At 47.4% G+C, this 16881-nt stretch overlaps 1 protein-coding gene across 4 annotated transcripts in view; it reads right to left on the reverse strand.

Annotated features, from left to right (window-relative positions):
• Window positions 1-224: 224 nt before the first annotated feature.
• TIMM44 (translocase of inner mitochondrial membrane 44) overlaps window positions 225-16881 on the reverse strand; it is a 67079-nt gene continuing 50422 nt past the window's right edge. For 3 of the 4 annotated variants that reach the window (XM_075070815.1, XM_032799195.2, XM_032799196.2), the window contains exons 12-13: window positions 15132-15242; window positions 5128-6411 (exon numbers count right to left, since the gene is read on the reverse strand). In XM_075070815.1, coding sequence (XP_074926916.1) covers window positions 6292-6411; window positions 15132-15242 — 231 coding nt within the window. In that variant the 3' untranslated portion in view covers window positions 5128-6291. Of the gene's footprint in view, window positions 459-5127; window positions 6412-15131; window positions 15243-16881 lie in introns of those variants that run through there. The other variant, XR_012656792.1, reaches the window with a different exon arrangement.

Below are 16881 nucleotides of genomic sequence, written 5' to 3' on the forward strand. Positions count from 1 at the left end.
GACAGGGGCGGCTCTAGATATTTTGCCGCCCCAAGCACGGCAGGCAGGCTGCCTTCGGGAGGTCCCTGATCCTGCAGATTCGGCGGCAGCCTGCGGGAGGTCCACCAAAGCTGCAGGAGCAGTGGACCCTCCGCAGGCATGCCGCTGAAGGCAACCTGCCTGCCGCTCTTGTGGTGACCGGCAGAGCACCCCCTGTGGCTTGCTGCCCCAAGCACGCGCTTGGTGTGCTGGTGCCTGGAGCTACCCCTGCAAGTGAATCCTCTTTTTTCACTGCCAGTAAGCTCAGTATTTGTACAAACTGCTCCTTTCCAGCGGAGATTCAGTCTGCTGAGTGCTCCTGCCCGTCTGTGCCCAGTGCCCATGGCTTGCAGAGAGCTGTCTCAGGGAGCATTCTGGCAGCGGGTCCTTTGGAGCTCCCTGGGGTTTCTTGCCTGATGATATCAGAGCCTCAGGATCTCCTGTGAACAGAGGCAGATTAAGGTTTCCTGAGGCCCTGGGCCAGAGCAAGTTGGGGGCTCCATCTGCCTGAGGTGCTGCCCACATCGACCCCTTCTGCCTGTGGCCCCACCCATGGCCTCTCCCCTTTCTGCCCCTTCCCTGGGGCCCTGCCATTCTGTCTCCCCTCCCGCACCTCCAGAGGCCTCACAACCTATTTGCTTCTTTCTGCCCCCACGGTGGCCTCAAGACCAGAGAAGCTCTGTACCCTCCACCAGGGCCCCGGGGCTGCAGTGGGGAGTGAGTACAGTTGGCAACTTTCTACTTGCACAAAACTGAACCCTCTTGCCCTGCCCCTGCCCCTCCCTTCCTTGGAGGCCCACCCATGCCCTGCCCGTTTTCTGAGGCCCTGCTCACTCCATCCCCCTCCCTCTGTCACTCGCTCTCCCCACCCTCCCTCACACACTTTCACTGGGCTGGCTCAAAGAGTTGGGGTGTGGGAGGGGGGGAAGGCTCCGAATGTGGTTGTGGACTCCAGTGTGGGACCAGAAATGAGCAGTTCAGAGTGCAGGAGGGGGCTCCAGGCTGAGGCAGTGGGTTGGGGTGAAGGCTCTAGCTGGGGGTGTGGTGGGACTGGGGATGAAGAGTTTGGGGTGCAGGAGGGTGCTCTGGGCTGGGATTGGGGGCTTCAGAGGGTGGGAAGGGGAATGGGGCTGGGGGTTGGGGTCCAGGAGGCGGTCAGGGGTACAGGCTCTGGGTGGCATTTACCTCAAGCAGCTCCCTGAAGCAGCAGCATGCCCCCCCTCTGGCTTCTATGTAGAGGCTATGGCCATGGTTCCTGGCCAATGGGAGCTGCAGGGGTAGCGCTTGGGGCAGGGGCAGCATGCGGAACCTCCCTGGCTGCCTCTTATGTGTAGAAGCCAGAGGGGGACACGCTGGCTGCTTCCCAGGAGCCATGCGGTGAGGAGGCTAGCAGGGAGCCTGCCAGCCCCACCCCACAGCACTGTTGACCAAAGGGAGAGGGGTAGCTCAGTTGGCCTGCAAAACTCAGGGTTGTGAGTTCAATCACTGAGGGGGCCATTTAGGGATCTGGGGTAAAAATCTGTCTGGGGCTTGGTCCTGCTTTGAGCAGGGGGTTGGACTAGATCTCCTGAGGTTTCTTCCAACCCTGATAGTCTATGATCCTATAGTCAACTACCTAGTCAGTGGAGCTGCCAGGATCCCTTTTTGAGCAGGTGTTCTGGTTGAAAAATTGGACACCAGGTCACCCTAAGCAGTCCTGACACCCAGCCTTGGGCTCAGCCTCTCTCTGGCTTCTCCACTCCCTTGCTGGTCAAAGGGGGGTGATGGTGGAGATGCCCCTGTGGGCAGGTGGACTGGCTGGCTCAGGGACCTGGGAGAGGTTGAGTCCCCAGGGGTGGGTGCTTTGCAGACCCAGAATGCTTAGTGCTAACAGGCTGAAGGGTTGTTCTTAGAACAATGAAGCTGCAAGGTAGCCGAGTAGTGCCTGGGACTGAGCCCCCCATGCTGTGTTTACAGCTCCTGTTTATCCCAGCGATTTATGAAAGGCTGCTGGAGCCACCCTCATAAACAAAACCCGGATGTAGGATAAGTAAGGGGCTTTAATCTGCAGCAAGGGAGATTCCGGTGATATTAGGAAAAACTCTCAGGGTGGTTAAGCTCTGGAATCTGCTTCCCAGGGAGGTTGTGGAATCCCTGTTACCGGAGGTTTCTGAAAGCAGGTTGGACAAACAGCTGTCAGGGATGGTCTAGGGTTACTTGGTGCTGCCTTGGGGCTGGATTTGATGACCTCTCAAGCTCCTTTCCAGCACGACATTTCTCTGATTCAAAGAAGGGAGATAGCTCATGGCTTTAGGGATTTTTACACCCGTAAAAGGGTAGCACAAGAAAAAAGCACAAAGGTGGCTGTAGGGCAGGGGTAGGCAACCTATGGCACACGTGCCAAAGGTGGCACGTCAGCTGATTTTCAGTGCCACTTACGCTGCCTGAGTCCTGGCCACCGGTCTGGGGGGTTCTGCATTTTAATGTAATTTTAAATGAAGCTTCTTAAACTTTTTAGTAACCTTACTTACTTTACATAGAACAATTTATTTATATATTATAGACTTATAGAAAGAGACCTTCTAAAAAGGTTAAAATGTGTTACTGGCATGTGAAACCTTAGAGTGACTAAATGAAGACTCGGCACAGCACTTCTGAAAGGTTGCTGATCCCTGTTGTAGGGAAACAAAGCACAGAGTGACTGCCTGTGTGAACCTCCCTGCTCCTCCAGACATTACAGCAAATGATCAGAACAAAATGCAGCCAGGGAATTGCTTCAACGTCTGGTTCAACTTGAGAATTGTAATGTTTTGCTGACATTTTCTTCACAGAAGAAAAAGCATCGTCATCTCCTAGCTGCCAGAACAGGTCCCCTTGTCCTGCACAGGACCTAGGACGCCATGGGCACGTCTACATAGCAAATAGATACCTGCAGTTGGCCTGTGCCAGCTGGCTGGGGCTGTGGGACTCTCACTCTTGTGTTGACTGCCGAGCTTGGGTTGTAGCCCAGGGTTTAGGACCCTGTGGGGTTACAGGATCCCAGAGCTTGAGCCAGGCAGTCTACACAGTGATTAAACAGCCCTGCAGTCCTAGCTCCATGAGCCCGTGCCAGCTCGTATCTCTAGTTGCTGTATGGACATACCCCCTGTGAACAATCATTGTCCAGGACCAAATGCTTTGGACCTGCTGGTGATTCAAGGAAGGGTGTAGAGCAGCCTGCTGGGGGTAGCTCAAGGCTTTGACCTTGATCTTCAAAGACCAAGATAGTTTTGGTCCCAAAGTGCTGAGAGCACCCAGGCTCCTGAAAACTGATAATTGCCCTGGGCAACATGCAGAGCCACTGCCCCCGCAGCAGCCTAGCTAAGCCTGCATTTAGGGCAAAGCCAGGACCAGCCACAGTGTTTTTGATGTTGGGGCTGATTTGGGGGTTATCTGATTTTATTCTGGGTACTTGCCTAGAGACAAGCACACTGCAAGACACAAGAGAGCAAGAACTCACGGGCAGCTGCGCAGCAGGGGAGAAGGGGGAGCACTGCTTTCACAGGAAGGGGCTTCTCCAAGTGGGTTTAAACAACACCCACAGACTGCAGAACAGTAGCTTGGGAACTGACAAGGGCAGCAGCAGGTGTGCGCTAGCAGTGGCCTGTGGGGTGGTGGGTTTCCCTCAATTAACACAGAAGCCTGGCAGTCAGGATAAATGGGTTCCCTTTGCAGCATCCCCATGTTACGCTGGCTAAGGCACTGCTCCTCCTCTTCCCTCCAAGTTGTGGAGATGGAGTTACTCTCCATCCATGCTGATTACGCCAAGGGAGAGGGCTCATGGGTCAAGCCGAGCAAGGAATGTGCAACATCTCTCAAGGGAATTCAGTCTTTTTCCAACAGCCAAATCCCCAGGCAGACAGGGCTCACCTCAGACAGCTGTCTAATCCATGGCTGGGTAGTTTTAATTCTCTGGATTGGTTACAGAATGCACCAGGTCCTCAGGTTTGGTATTATACATTCAAGCTGTGATTGGCTGACTAAAGCATGTGCTATGTCTGTGTCAGTGGAGGAGCAGAGCAGCATGTCCAGTGCAAACACTCAGGTGTGCCATGTTCTCACATTGCAACAAAGGCAAATCCTCTGCTTCTCACCTGACAGGTGCAGTGTGGCAGAGTCCAGCAGCATGCTGGGCCTTTGCTATTTAGTCGTACAAGTGCTAGGATGGGAGAGGCTATTAAACCCCAGGCACAGTGCAAACCAGATTGCTTGGGGCTCCTGGCAAATTGCTGATCACCCTCCAACAAGGAAGTGGGGGAAGTTGATTCTGATGGGGGGAGGTGGTCACCTGGGGCCCAGAATTTGTGCATGCACCAGGCAATCAGACTTCTCTGAGCTGTTCTCACAGCTATGCCAGTGCTAAAAGACACAATGTCTGCCTCACCTTTGCTCTCCCAGCGTCTGCACACACAGGGCCCAGCCCCGTGGCCAAAATATGAATGAATTTCAATCAGTTTGCTGATGAAGGTGATCTTTCACAGCAACACCTTCTCCCTCAAACACTGAACAAGACCCAAGCCCACCATCTGTCCTCTTGCTGCTGGAGCTGGTCACACAGAGGGACTCACCCAGTCCATCACTGGGTTCTGCAGTGTAGAATTTATTTTGTTCAGATATTAGGAACTGATACATAAATTCAAGACATTAAGTTTAAAAAACTAAGATGACTCCACTTGTAAGAGCACCGAGGTGGAACTGGCTGAACTGAGAGCACATCCACAGCTAGTAAAGGCCACAAATTCCCCTGTCCTGAGAGCAGGAGACCCTGGCATGGCAGAGTTGTGCATCATGTGTGGGTGCCTAAGCCAATGGGTGCTGAACTTGCTGCAAACATCAGACTGTCTGCAGCAGCAGCAGCTACAGGAATGATAATGATGCCTGGGCTAGACAGTTGATTTCATTTAGATTCATCCAAAGAACTGCTCTGGACGCTCATAGGGGGAGGAGGAGCGACAGACAGAATGATTTTCTTTAATTACAAAGCAAAAAAACAGCTCTTCTGCTTTGTAGAGAATTGGAAAAAGCGAGGGGTCAACATTCCCTTGAATCCCCTATTGGGTAAGTTATCCTCTGCCCAAATAAGTCACACCCTTAAAAGAATCTTCACTCTTTATTGAAGGAGGCAGCAGAATAATTTATGAACTTAAGACCATCTCAGCTGAATCTCCATTTACCCAGCACCAGTTTGGACTCTGTGCCAGTGAACTTCCTTCAAGCTCTGCAGCCATCACACAGGTCCCACTGAGAGGCCAGGTGCACACCTCCACCTGCAGCAGGAGACCGTACCCTTCAATTCACATAGAGTAGGTAAGTGAATCATATTCTGTGCACTCAGTCTGAGTGTGGGGGGGAGTGGCTATGGCCCAAGCTGGTTTTGCATCTTATTTGCTCTGTTTGTTGCATCTAGAGCAGATAATGCCAACTGTTTGCATCCATCCCTCTTGTCCCTGGTCAGTATTCTACAGCTCCACCCCTTTCTCTGTCACAGCTGGCACTCTGCCCAGGTAAGTACAGCTCATGTGAGCACCAGTGGACCTGGGGAGATTCAAACACAGAGACTCTCAAAGCAGTGGGTCCCACCTGCACCAGAAGAGAACTGTGTGTAACACAACTGGGAGCACTCCTCACTGCTACAGCCAGGTCTGTCTTGATACGGCCCCACCGGACTCTGCGGAAGGTGCGTGTGTACAGGCATGGTTGCATTTGGTTTGGTAAAGTGCACGACACTGCATCAACAGAAGGCTTATTGGTGCAACCTAGTAAAAGAGCAACTGAGACCTGCATGTCCTGAAAGAACTTTGAGAGCCTTTCAAGGAGCTGGGGAGTCTGTCTTTGGGTTACTATAGATGCTGACATTGCAAACGATACATGTCACTTTGCTACTGCCCAGTACCCACCTGGGTCCATGTCAGGAAGCACTAAGGAACATGGGGAGGAAAGAGGCCAGCCTCCTCCAGCCAAGATTTAAAAAGGAACAAACAGCAACTGCTAGTGTCTTAAATCAGTTACACTTAAATCTACTGCACATTCCTACAGTGTAAAGCTAGCGCCGTGCCCAGGGTAGCCATGTCGGTCCCAGGCAGGTCACACCAGGGACTGGGAAAGTGATTGCACACCCAGTAGCTGCCTCTTCTGAAAAGGAACCAACACAGACTGTTCCCCACAGCTCCCTTCTTACACTGTAGGCTGCTGCAAGTTCAGACATGGGGGGCACTGGTGCAAGTGAGAGGTGTAGGAAGCTCTTGGATGGTATTCTTAGAGAATCTGCTCTGTGCTTGAAGCAGAAATGTCCAATAACCTCCAAGCAGCATAGGGGTTGAGTTCATCCTGGTCTCTGCAGAGCGCCCACACATACAGCATCCGCAGAACTTTGTCCTGAAACAAAAATTCACTTGTTAGAACTGAAACTACACACTGCAGAGAACACGGCATTGCTGTGGGCTATGAGTCACACCCCTCCCGCCTCACAGAGAACATAGCACTGCTATAGGGCTAGGAGTCAACCCCCAGCACCACCACACACGCAGAGAACAACATTGCTGTTATACAAGTCCTACACTGATTTTGTTTTTATTTCTTTTAGTTAAGGTTACCAAAATGCTGGATATCATAAGCTCACTTTCTCTTGTGCAGTGTTTCAAAAACTTAACCTTTTGGGCTGAATTGTCCCTGATTAGCTTTTCCCCATAGGGTTGTGATGCTTGAAAATGTGAGCCAGGCAGCCATTTGAGTTATATGGCAACAAGAACACACCCATCTTCCTGTTCTGACAACTAGTTTAACACAGATAGCCCAGGAGCAGCTGAACTCTGCAGGGAATCTCCTGCAGTTAGTACCTCTGATTTCATAAAGCTGAGAGTATTTGAATATGGACTTGTGTGCATGCAAACACCTAAGTATGCAATCTCCAACCACCTTGGGCTGGCTGGTGCCCATTAGGAAGCTTGTTTGCCCTGCTCTTCTGTCATTTTTTGCCTTTTAACTTTTCCCCATGTCTCCCCACCCCCTGCCCTTCTTTCTCTCCTTAGTAACTCACAAAACTGCAGGAAATGCAACTGTTACATTTCCATCCAGGTCAAAGCCCTGCACACATGTAGTACTCACTCGAGTCCTGTTATCCTGGGTCAATATGTATACAGTAGAACCGCAGGGTTATGAACATCTCAGGAATGGAGGTTGTTTGTAACTCTGAAACACTCAACACTGAACAAAACGTGTTTACAGTCGAACACTGAATGTGGCTTTGAAATTTTACTGTGCAGAAGGAAAATGCTGCTTCCTTTTTATTGTATTAGTAGTTTACATTTAACTCAGTACTATTCTGTATTATTATTTATAAGTCTCTGCTGCTGCCTGATTGTGCACTTCTGGCGTAACTCGGGGGTTCTACTGTAATATTTTCCTGAAGACGACTATGCTGTTAAGTGTATAAACATATAAGATAGGTAATGGGGCTGAGTTAATTGCCATTGAAACCTTAATTTGCATTTTCCAGCTATTTGTGACGTTAAAACTCCATTTCATTAAATTCTGTAATGAAAGAGGCAAACTAAGAAAGGAGAAAATTGGCACCAAAGTCGTGATCTAGCTGGAAGGGTTTCAGCTCCTGAAAAATAGGGTGTTTTATTGGAAATGTGGCAGACAACTACAGGGATCTTAAAAAAAAAATAAAATAAAATACAAATGAATCCTTGTGGCACCTTAGAGACTAACACATTTATTTGGGCTTAAGCTTTCATGGGCTAGAACCCACTTCATCAGATGTATGAAGTGAAAAATACAGGAGCAGGTATAAATACATGAAAGGATGGGGGTTGCTTTACCAAGTGTGAGATCAGTCTTATAAGATAAATCAATTAACAGCAGGATACCAAGGAGGAAAAAAAAACTTTTGAAGGCACATGACAGACAGTTTGTGACACCAAAACACAGGGAAGATGGCTTTCTTACTGGGGAATGAGACATCACAGAACAAAAAAAACAACCAACCCATTACCTGCACTATGGGAATTCTGGGTGACTGATTTTGCATTTTTATTAATAGAGCTACATCCTAATCTTGGATGTGCAGTGCATGTTGCTGCATATATTCAAAGAAACTGGGACTACAGACATCTGAACTCCCAGAAGTGGATTTCTAAACTGTAGTTAAGATTAAAATTTGTCCCTTATTCCCATGAGATGCTGTGACAGGCACAGCATCCTGCACCATAATCTCTCAGGATGAATTTTAAAGAGGATTCCTTGAACCTTTCAAAAGTGCTTTGCTAGAAGGTTAAAGGCCTATTTCCCCAGATCAACTCTGCAAACTCCACAGGCATCTGTCCCCTGCTCTCTTTTTAAAGTGGTGTATTTGCTAGAACACCTGGCATAATCATTTCATATGCTCCCAAACCTCCTACGTATCCCTCTGAGGGTGAGTTTGCAGCACTGTAGTGAGTGAGTGCAAACAGCACAATACTGCAGCAGGAACAAGCACATGATTTCTATTTAGTGAGTTTACAACTTGAGTCTCATTTTTACCTAGAAGCTTATTTGCTCATGACTCCGAGCACTGCAGAAGTGCAACAGTAAAACAATCATGGCAGCCAGGCGGCCTGCAGTTGACATTGGATTAAAACTAAAGTTTCATTTCCTTTACAGCATTTTAATACATCTCCTGGATTTATTGCTGTTCTCAAGGAACCAGACAGAAAACGGGCTTTGATATCCCCTTTAAAAAATCAGCCCATTAACACCCATCTTTTACCAATAGGCTAATTCAATGTGAGAAATCACTAAACAGAACTCTCTTTTCTCTGTGGTCAGTATGACAGGCTGCAAATCAGTCCAGATGGGCCCCCATCATTAAAATTAGACCTTTTTTCTGAAAACCTACAGTCTGGGCTCAGAAGAATGGCTGAGAAAAGCCAGTATTTATTAAACACGTGTATTAATTTTAGTGGAAGGCTCCTTGCAGTGTCACCTATTATACATCATTAAACTACTTAAACATCGCCCAGGCACAGCGAGAGCCAGCTAGAGAGCCTGCCACTCGGCCACAAAGAGACTTCCAGAAAATTTCACAAGCTCTTAAACCCATGTGTCATTAACTCCCAAAACGAGCTTGACAGAACTTATCTGCAGACGGTGCTTAGGTGAAAGACGCTTCCTACAGCCTACATGGACAAATGAAACCACTGCAAGAAGTGATTCACACACAGATTCCAGGACAGGGCATGGTCAGTCAGGCATCCCCAGAGTAGCTTTCAGAGGTCCCAACACAGGACTATGCCATGTGCAGTGTCTAGCATGAGGCGAGGAGAACAGTTTACCTGGTTTGAGCCAGAACCTTAGTACAACTACAGTGGATCCAGAACCTAAACTCACAGGGCTTGAGATTATTCCCCACCCCTCTTGCAATTTATTAATTTTAATTTATCCCGCTTCAAGCCAATTTTGCTAAATTTCTGCCCAAGTTCCTAGAACCTCTGGGCTCCTCACACTCACACCCACACCCACTTCATCAACGATGGAGAAAGGCAAGAAAGCATGCATCTAAAACATACAAATAAACAAATTAAATATAAAAACAGGAAACAGCCCCGCTGGGAAATGAAGGTCCTAATGTGCCCTGATTTGCTGTTCCCCAGTTTCCCCCATCTTTAAATGGGGATAATGATACTGACGTCCTTTGCAAAGCGCTTCGAGACCTAATGGTGAGAGCTAGATATTAGTTACAGCTGCAGTATAGAGCTACCACCACAGGTAGCTGAGAGCATGTGTGTGAAGCAGCAGTCAGAACAGTCACCACAATTTGAAGACTTCAATAACTCAGACATAGGTTAGGAGTTTGTTATAGAAGTGGATGGGTAGGATTCTGTGGCCTGCTTTGTGCAGGACGTCAGACTAGATGATCATATTGGTCCCTTCTGATCTTAAAGTCTATGAGTCTACGAGTCTATAAATGGGCTTTCACTGCTCCTTTCAGATGGTCTTACAGGGCCCCAACCAAATGCCATTATTCATAATTACTCTTTCATTATGGTTTTTCTCTCATGAAGAGTCACATGAGACTCTATCAGACACTTCCATGCAGTCCAGAAACATCAGAAACAGCTGATCCAAGACAACCCAGGTACACACAAAAGCCACGTGCATGAAGAACAGACCAAGCGTATGAAATTCTGGTATCTATGGATATGTCTACACTATGAAATTAGGTCGATTTTATAGAAGTTGATTTTTAGGAAGCGATTTTATATCGTCGATTGTGTATGTCCACACTAAGCGCATTTAGTCAGCGGAGTGCGTTCTCACTACCTTAGTTAGCATCGACTTACAGAATGGTGCACTGTGGGTAGCTATCCCAGTCTCTGTGCCCACTGGAATTCTGGTTTAAGCTCCCAATGCTTGATGGTGCAAAAACATTGTCGCGGGTGGTTTTGGGTACATGTCGTCAGTCACCCCTCCCCCCGTGAAAGCAAAGGCAGACAATCGTTTCATGCCTTTTTTCCTGGGTTACCCGTGAAGACGCCATACCACCACAAGCATGGAGCTCACTCATCTCACTGTCACCACTGCTGTTGTGGGCAAGTCTACTGTAGGGGCTGCTGTGATCCAAGTAGCTAATGCAATCATGGACGTTCTGTTAGCAAGGGTAGTGACTCTGGGAAATGAGCGGGCCTTTTTAGATTTTAGGTGCATCACATTCCTGTCCTTTGTCGCTAGTGAAGTTGACACAAGTAACAGCTCCAGGGCTCTTGCTCTTTTGCCTTGGCCGAGGTGCCTTGCCCTACCCAGATCTCCAAGCATTTGACACAGAAGCACCTGCTGCAGCTGACATTGCTACACAGAAGCAGCTCCTTGCCTTCGCAGCAGACGGTGCAGTAGGACTGCTAACCATCCTCATCCACCGCTTCCGCTGCAACTCTGCTCTCCTGCACCCTAGCAACAAGCTTGGGGGATCTGTACTGGTTTCTCCTGGAGGCAGCTGGCAGCAGATGTTGCAGTAGGACTGCTAACCATCGTTATCCACCGCTTCCGCTGCAACTCTGCTCTCCTGCTCCCCAGCGATGAGCTCGGGGGATCTGTTCTGGTCCTTCTGGGTTGCTGCTGGCAAGACGGTGCAGTAAGACTGGTAACTGTCCTCGTTGGACATGTAGCTAGGCCGGGGGTTCTGGGAACGTCTTCCCTGCCCAGCTCCTAGCAACCTCCAGGGCATGGTGTAAGGCTCCATCACTTCCCCTGCAACTCTGTTCTCCTGCTCCCCAGTGACGAGCTCGAGGGATCCGTTCATGAAGCCTGGACAGTAGTAAGGAGCAGTTCAGCTATAGGCTGAGCAAGTGCAGAATGGTGGTAGAATGTGCCTTTGGACGTTTAAAAGGTCACTGGTGCTGTTGGCCAGACTTCAGCGCAACCAACATTCCCACTGTTATTGTTACTTGTTGTGTGCTCCATATCTGAGAGAGTAAGGGGGAGACGTTTATGGTGGGCTGGGAAGTTGAGGCAAATCGCCTGGGCTCTGATTTTGAGCAGCCAGACACCAAGGCGATTAGAAGAGCACAGCAAGGCGCGCTGCGCATCAGAGAGGCTTTAAAAAAACAGTTTCATGACTGGTCAGGTTTCGGTGTGACAGTTGTGTGTGTTCCTCCTTGATGCAAACCCACCCCCTTTGTTGATTTTAATTCTCTGTAAACCAACCATCCTCCCCCTTTTGAAAAAAAGTAACTATTGTTTTGAAAACATGCATACTTTTCTTTATTAATTAAAAAAAAAAAAAAACAGACAAGGTAGCCTGGTGGGATGGGGGAGGAGGGAAGGACATGGCCACACTGTCATTCAACAATAAGCAGCCTTCTGTTACTTGGGTCATCCTCTGGGGTGGAGTGGCTGGGTGCCCAGAGCTTCCTCTCCCCCCCTCCGCGTTCTTGGACATCTGGGTGAGGAGGCTATGGAACTTGGGGAGGAGGGTAGGTGGTTATCCAGTGGATGCAGCAGAGGTCTATGCTCTTGTTGGCTTTCCTGCAGCTCCAACAGAGGCTTCATCATGTCCGTTTGCTCCCCCAACAGACGCTTCATCATGTCCATTTGCTCCCCCATTAACCTCAGCATCGCATCCTGCCTCCGCTCTTCATGCTCACTTAATTCTTTCTTGGCCTCTGCCACCGAATGCCTCCATGCATTAAGCTGTGCCCGAGGACTGCATGAGCTCAGAAAACATGTCATTGCGAGTGCATTTTTTTCGCAGATGATAGGGGGAGTGTAGAAACATTCTATGCTCTATGATTCTGGGGGGGACTGCATGGTCACCTGTGCTGCTGAGTTCACCACACTGACCAAACAAGAAACGAAATTTAAAAGTTCCCAGGGCTTTTCCTGTGTACCTGGCTAGTACATCGGAGTTCAAAGTGTTGTCCAGAGCAGTCATAATGGAGCACTCTGGGATAGCTTATGGAGGCCAATACCTTTGATTTGCGTCCATACAACCCCAAATTCAACCCAGCAAAGTCGATTTTAGCACTACTCCCCTCACCAGGGAGAAGCCGAAAAGTCGATTTTAAGAGCCCTTTAGGTCGATGGAATGGGGTTGGTTGTGTGGATGCATTCATTTTTAAATCGACTTAACAGGGCTAAATTCGACCTAACCCCGTAGTGTAGACCAGGCCTATGTAAAGCAGCCACATTAAGAAGTGATTAGCTGATTAACTGAGGCATGTTGAGTAAGGCTAACCCTTTAACTTGGCGTGGGGGGAGGTTACTGTCTTTACTTCTATCCCTGCTGTTTTTCCCCAAAGAGTTTTTAATATGCAACTTTTTTTTTATTTGCTCAGAAAGATCCTACATTTCAGCCATGAAGTGATGGGATGTATGTGACGGAAGTGAGACTGATTGTTCAAAACCCACACCAAGATGACAGTCCCCAGCAGGGAGATCCATAAAGGTAGCAGCCCCTGTTCCTCTCTGCACTCAATCCTGGCTAGATAGTAACACCCCTGCTTATTCCCAGTTTGGCTTGAGCCACTGCTGGGACTTTCCACCCACTAAATTCCCTTTGTCTAGCAGCTCTGTCATTAGATTTTAAAGCAATGCAATCAAGCAGCATGCTGGGAGTGATTCTGTGTAATCCTCTGGGTGCCTTGCTGCCCATAGCCCTCATCTCCTCGGGTTTCACAACCTTCTCTAAACCATAATCCCATCCTTTGCTACTCCCCACTGCTGCCCAGGATCCCTGGGCCTTTTAAATGTACCAGCACAACGAACTCAGGCAGTGTATCTGCCACCCCCACCCCCTGCATTTGACAAGAACAGAGCTCTGAGTGGCTAAGCCAGGCCAGGTACAGGAAGGGAGCAAGTGTACTGAGGGGCAGCGACCCACTGTGCTAGATGCATCTGGATACTCTGCCCTTTCGTTATTTGGTTACATGACTTCACCTGGGATTGAAGTGCAGCTTATTGGACTCAATCACCATTTCCCACTATAAAGACACAAATCCCATTAGCTCTACACCAGCTCATTACACCTTCCTCATTCTGAGGACTTTTTAAGAGGGCTGCTAAGGGTCTGACCATCAGATATCTTGTTTTTCCAAGTACTTCCTCCCAGTTTTTTCTGTTGGTGGATTTTTTTTTTTAAATCAATTGCTCCATTTTCTAGATCTCTGTTAATATCAGTGAAAGCATCTGAGTTCCGGGACATACAAGACGTTTGGACATGCTTACAGGGCAAAGTTTTCATGTGTGCTTTGAGTGCAGGACCTTGTTACTTCACACTGGTGATATGGAGACCCACTGTGAAGTACTGAACTTAATCTATTAGTAAGTGATCATCCTAAAGAAAGCCCGGTTCTCCATCAAAAAATGTACTTGTTTGTTTATTGGACAAGCTTAGTTTTAATTAGTGATGTTCTAGCAACCATACTGAAGTAATGAGAGCTCAGTAATGCCAGACCTCTTGCTAGAGCACTATTTCATCTCTGCTCAGAAGCAGAGAGGGCATGTGTTAGTGGGGATGAATTATGGAGAGTACGGATTAGTTAAATGCACATTAGCCAGGCTCCATGGTAGATGTGTGTGTTACAGTGATGACTGGATTAAAAGTGAATGCACACAATCTCACTAGAACTGACTGCAAAGCACTTCATTTTTCACACACAGTACAAGGTATCGGTGATAAATGAAAGGGGGGGGTGCTAGTCCCCTTTTATGGACCCAGCCAGCCAGTTAACTATGAAATCCCCCTGAGTAGCTGTTCTCTACATGCTTTACCTGTAGAGGGCTAAAAAGTATCACTGCTATGCATAGGTAAAAGGAAGTGAGTGGACACCTGGTCAAAAGAACCAATGGGAAGACTAGAATTTTTTGAAATTGAAACAAGACTTCCCTTTTGTCTGTGTGTGGTTATTCTCAGAGAGAAGCAGAGACAGGATGGAAGCTATGCTGCAAAAAGCATGGGGTCAGGTATGAAAAATCATCAGTATCATACCTAGAAACTACTCATTTGAAATCCCAGGTATGTAAGCAGATCAGGAAATGTCTGGGATGACACAATCAGGTTTATCTCCTTTTATTTCTTTATGGCTTGCGGATGACTCTGTGCTAACCCCAGGTGCTTTTGTTTTGCTTGTAGCCTTTAAGCTGGACCTCAAGATCTATTCTTGATGCTTAATCCTTCTATTTGCTCTTTTTAAATCTAGCAGTAGCCTGAGTTTCCAGCTGTATTTCCTTTCTTTTTGCTTTAATAAAATTTACCTTTTTTAAGAACAGGATTGGATTTTTGTCCTAAGAGGTTTGTGCAAACGTTGTTTAATTAGCTGATAGCAACAGCTGATTTCCTTTGTTCTTTCTCAGTTCTTCTCCGGCTGAGAGTGGGGGGTGAAAGGGCTTGAGGGTACCCCACAGGAAGGAATTTCCAAGTGCGCCTTCCTGGGTTCTCAAAGGGGTTTCACACTTGGGTGGTGGCAGCATCTATCCATGCAAGGTCAGAGAAAAGCTGTAACCTTGGGAGTTTAATACAAGCCTGGAGTGGTCAGTATTTATTGCTAGAATCCTTGCGGGTCCCCACCTCTGCACTCAAAGTGCCAGAGTGGGGAATCAGCCTTGACTGCATCACTTACCGGATCTCCTTCTACCACCTCTCCTTTCTGATTTTTAATCACCATAACAAGTTGAGCCTGGAAAGTGATAATTAATACAGGTCCCTGCTCCATCATCTTCCCCATAGCAAGCTGTAATGAGAAAAATTTTCTATTAGAAAGTGGAGATGTCTTTCTGCATGTTAACATCAGGAGAAGCTGTCCTAGTTGCACTTGAACCTAAGAGTATGTGTACACTAGAAAGGTAAGTCGAGCTATATTAGGTCAACTTATAGCTACCACATTAATTCTGCCAGTGAGGTCATCCACATGACGTTCCTCGAGTCACCAGTGGTGCATGTCCTTACCAAGAACCCTTCCACTGACCTAAGAGGGGCAGTGTGAGGAGCAGAGAGCCTGGTCTCAGCTCCGCTGGCAGCTCCTTGTCAGGAGTCCAGCTGCCCCACAGGCTCCTGGGCCCAGTGCTCCCAGGGGAGTGGGGAGTAGCTAAGCTCTAGCTGCCCAGCTTTCTTGTCAATTTCACAGCAGGTGACAAGACAGACAACAGCCAATGTTAGTAACCGACATAAGCCTTACGCCTCTCGTGGAGGTGGAGTTATTATGTCGGTGTAGTATGGCACTTATATTGGTGGGAGGGAGACTGTAGCATAGACCAGCCCTAAGTTTCTAGCATAGCAATAAGTCATATTGCCACCTCCCCAGCAGCTCAGCCAAGAGTGAGGCAGGAAACCAGACTACTCAGTGACAAACATTCAGCTTTAAAAACTTTCATCCCATGTGTCTAAAGCCAGACTTTACGGTCATGGGCCAGTTCAGAAATTCAATTGGACTGCCATTTTCTGCTAATGCAGATGGTGATGTATATATACCTTTTCTGTCTTAACATAAGCCGCAGTGTGTGCACTGAATTTCATTATAGCTGTGTATGTAACATCTACATTTGAATCACAATTCTGTACTAGTATGGCTTTTTGCATTTAATTTTTAGTAAAAAAGAAAACTGTTTCCAGTCAGTTTGTTATGTTACATGCTTCTAAGTCAACATTTTGAAACGTGCATTCCTAAAGTTGCACATCTAAATCCATATTAAGGCACTTTTAAACAAGAGGTCTTCATCTGAGAGGTGCTAAGCACCAGAAAAATCCCACTGAAGTCAAAGGAAGCTGCGGGTGCTCAGCATCTTTGAAAATTAGAATGTTTGTCTAGGTACCTCAAATATGTATTTAAATGTCTATGTTTGAAAGTGCTGGTCTTAAGTTTCACTCTTCTCACATGTACATGGGAATTACATATGCAAATACAAATGGAACATTACTTCACTGTATACGTATAAAACACTATCTGGAGAATCATTTTGCACACACAACAGTTCAGTTTTGGAAGTGACATGCTGCAGTTTGCTATTTGCATTTTAAATGTTCTTTCCCAACCACAGCAAAGATGCCATTCTGATTGAAAACACTGTTTGTACGTGCCAACGTAAGTGTTTTCTGAGTGTAAAGAAGTATCAGAAGAATATCTGACAATACCTTTTGGCTCAAAGGTCACAGGAGAACATTATTAAATATCTCCTTGCCCATTCACCTTTGGGCGAAGAACAAACAAAGGCAACCCAGGGTAATATTTCAAGGAAGTTGTAAATGGCTGAAAACAGACACAAAGTGCCTCTTCAGTCAGAACTCCAGTCCTGCTACCGTGACATTGTTCTTTTTAGTAACAGAAGGGGGAGGAAAAAAAATCTAAACTTTCCACCCAGGAGTTATTATTCAGC

This window comes from Chelonoidis abingdonii, chromosome 11 (assembly GCF_003597395.2).
Source record: "Chelonoidis abingdonii isolate Lonesome George chromosome 11, CheloAbing_2.0, whole genome shotgun sequence".
NCBI lineage: Eukaryota > Metazoa > Chordata > Testudines > Testudinidae > Chelonoidis > Chelonoidis abingdonii.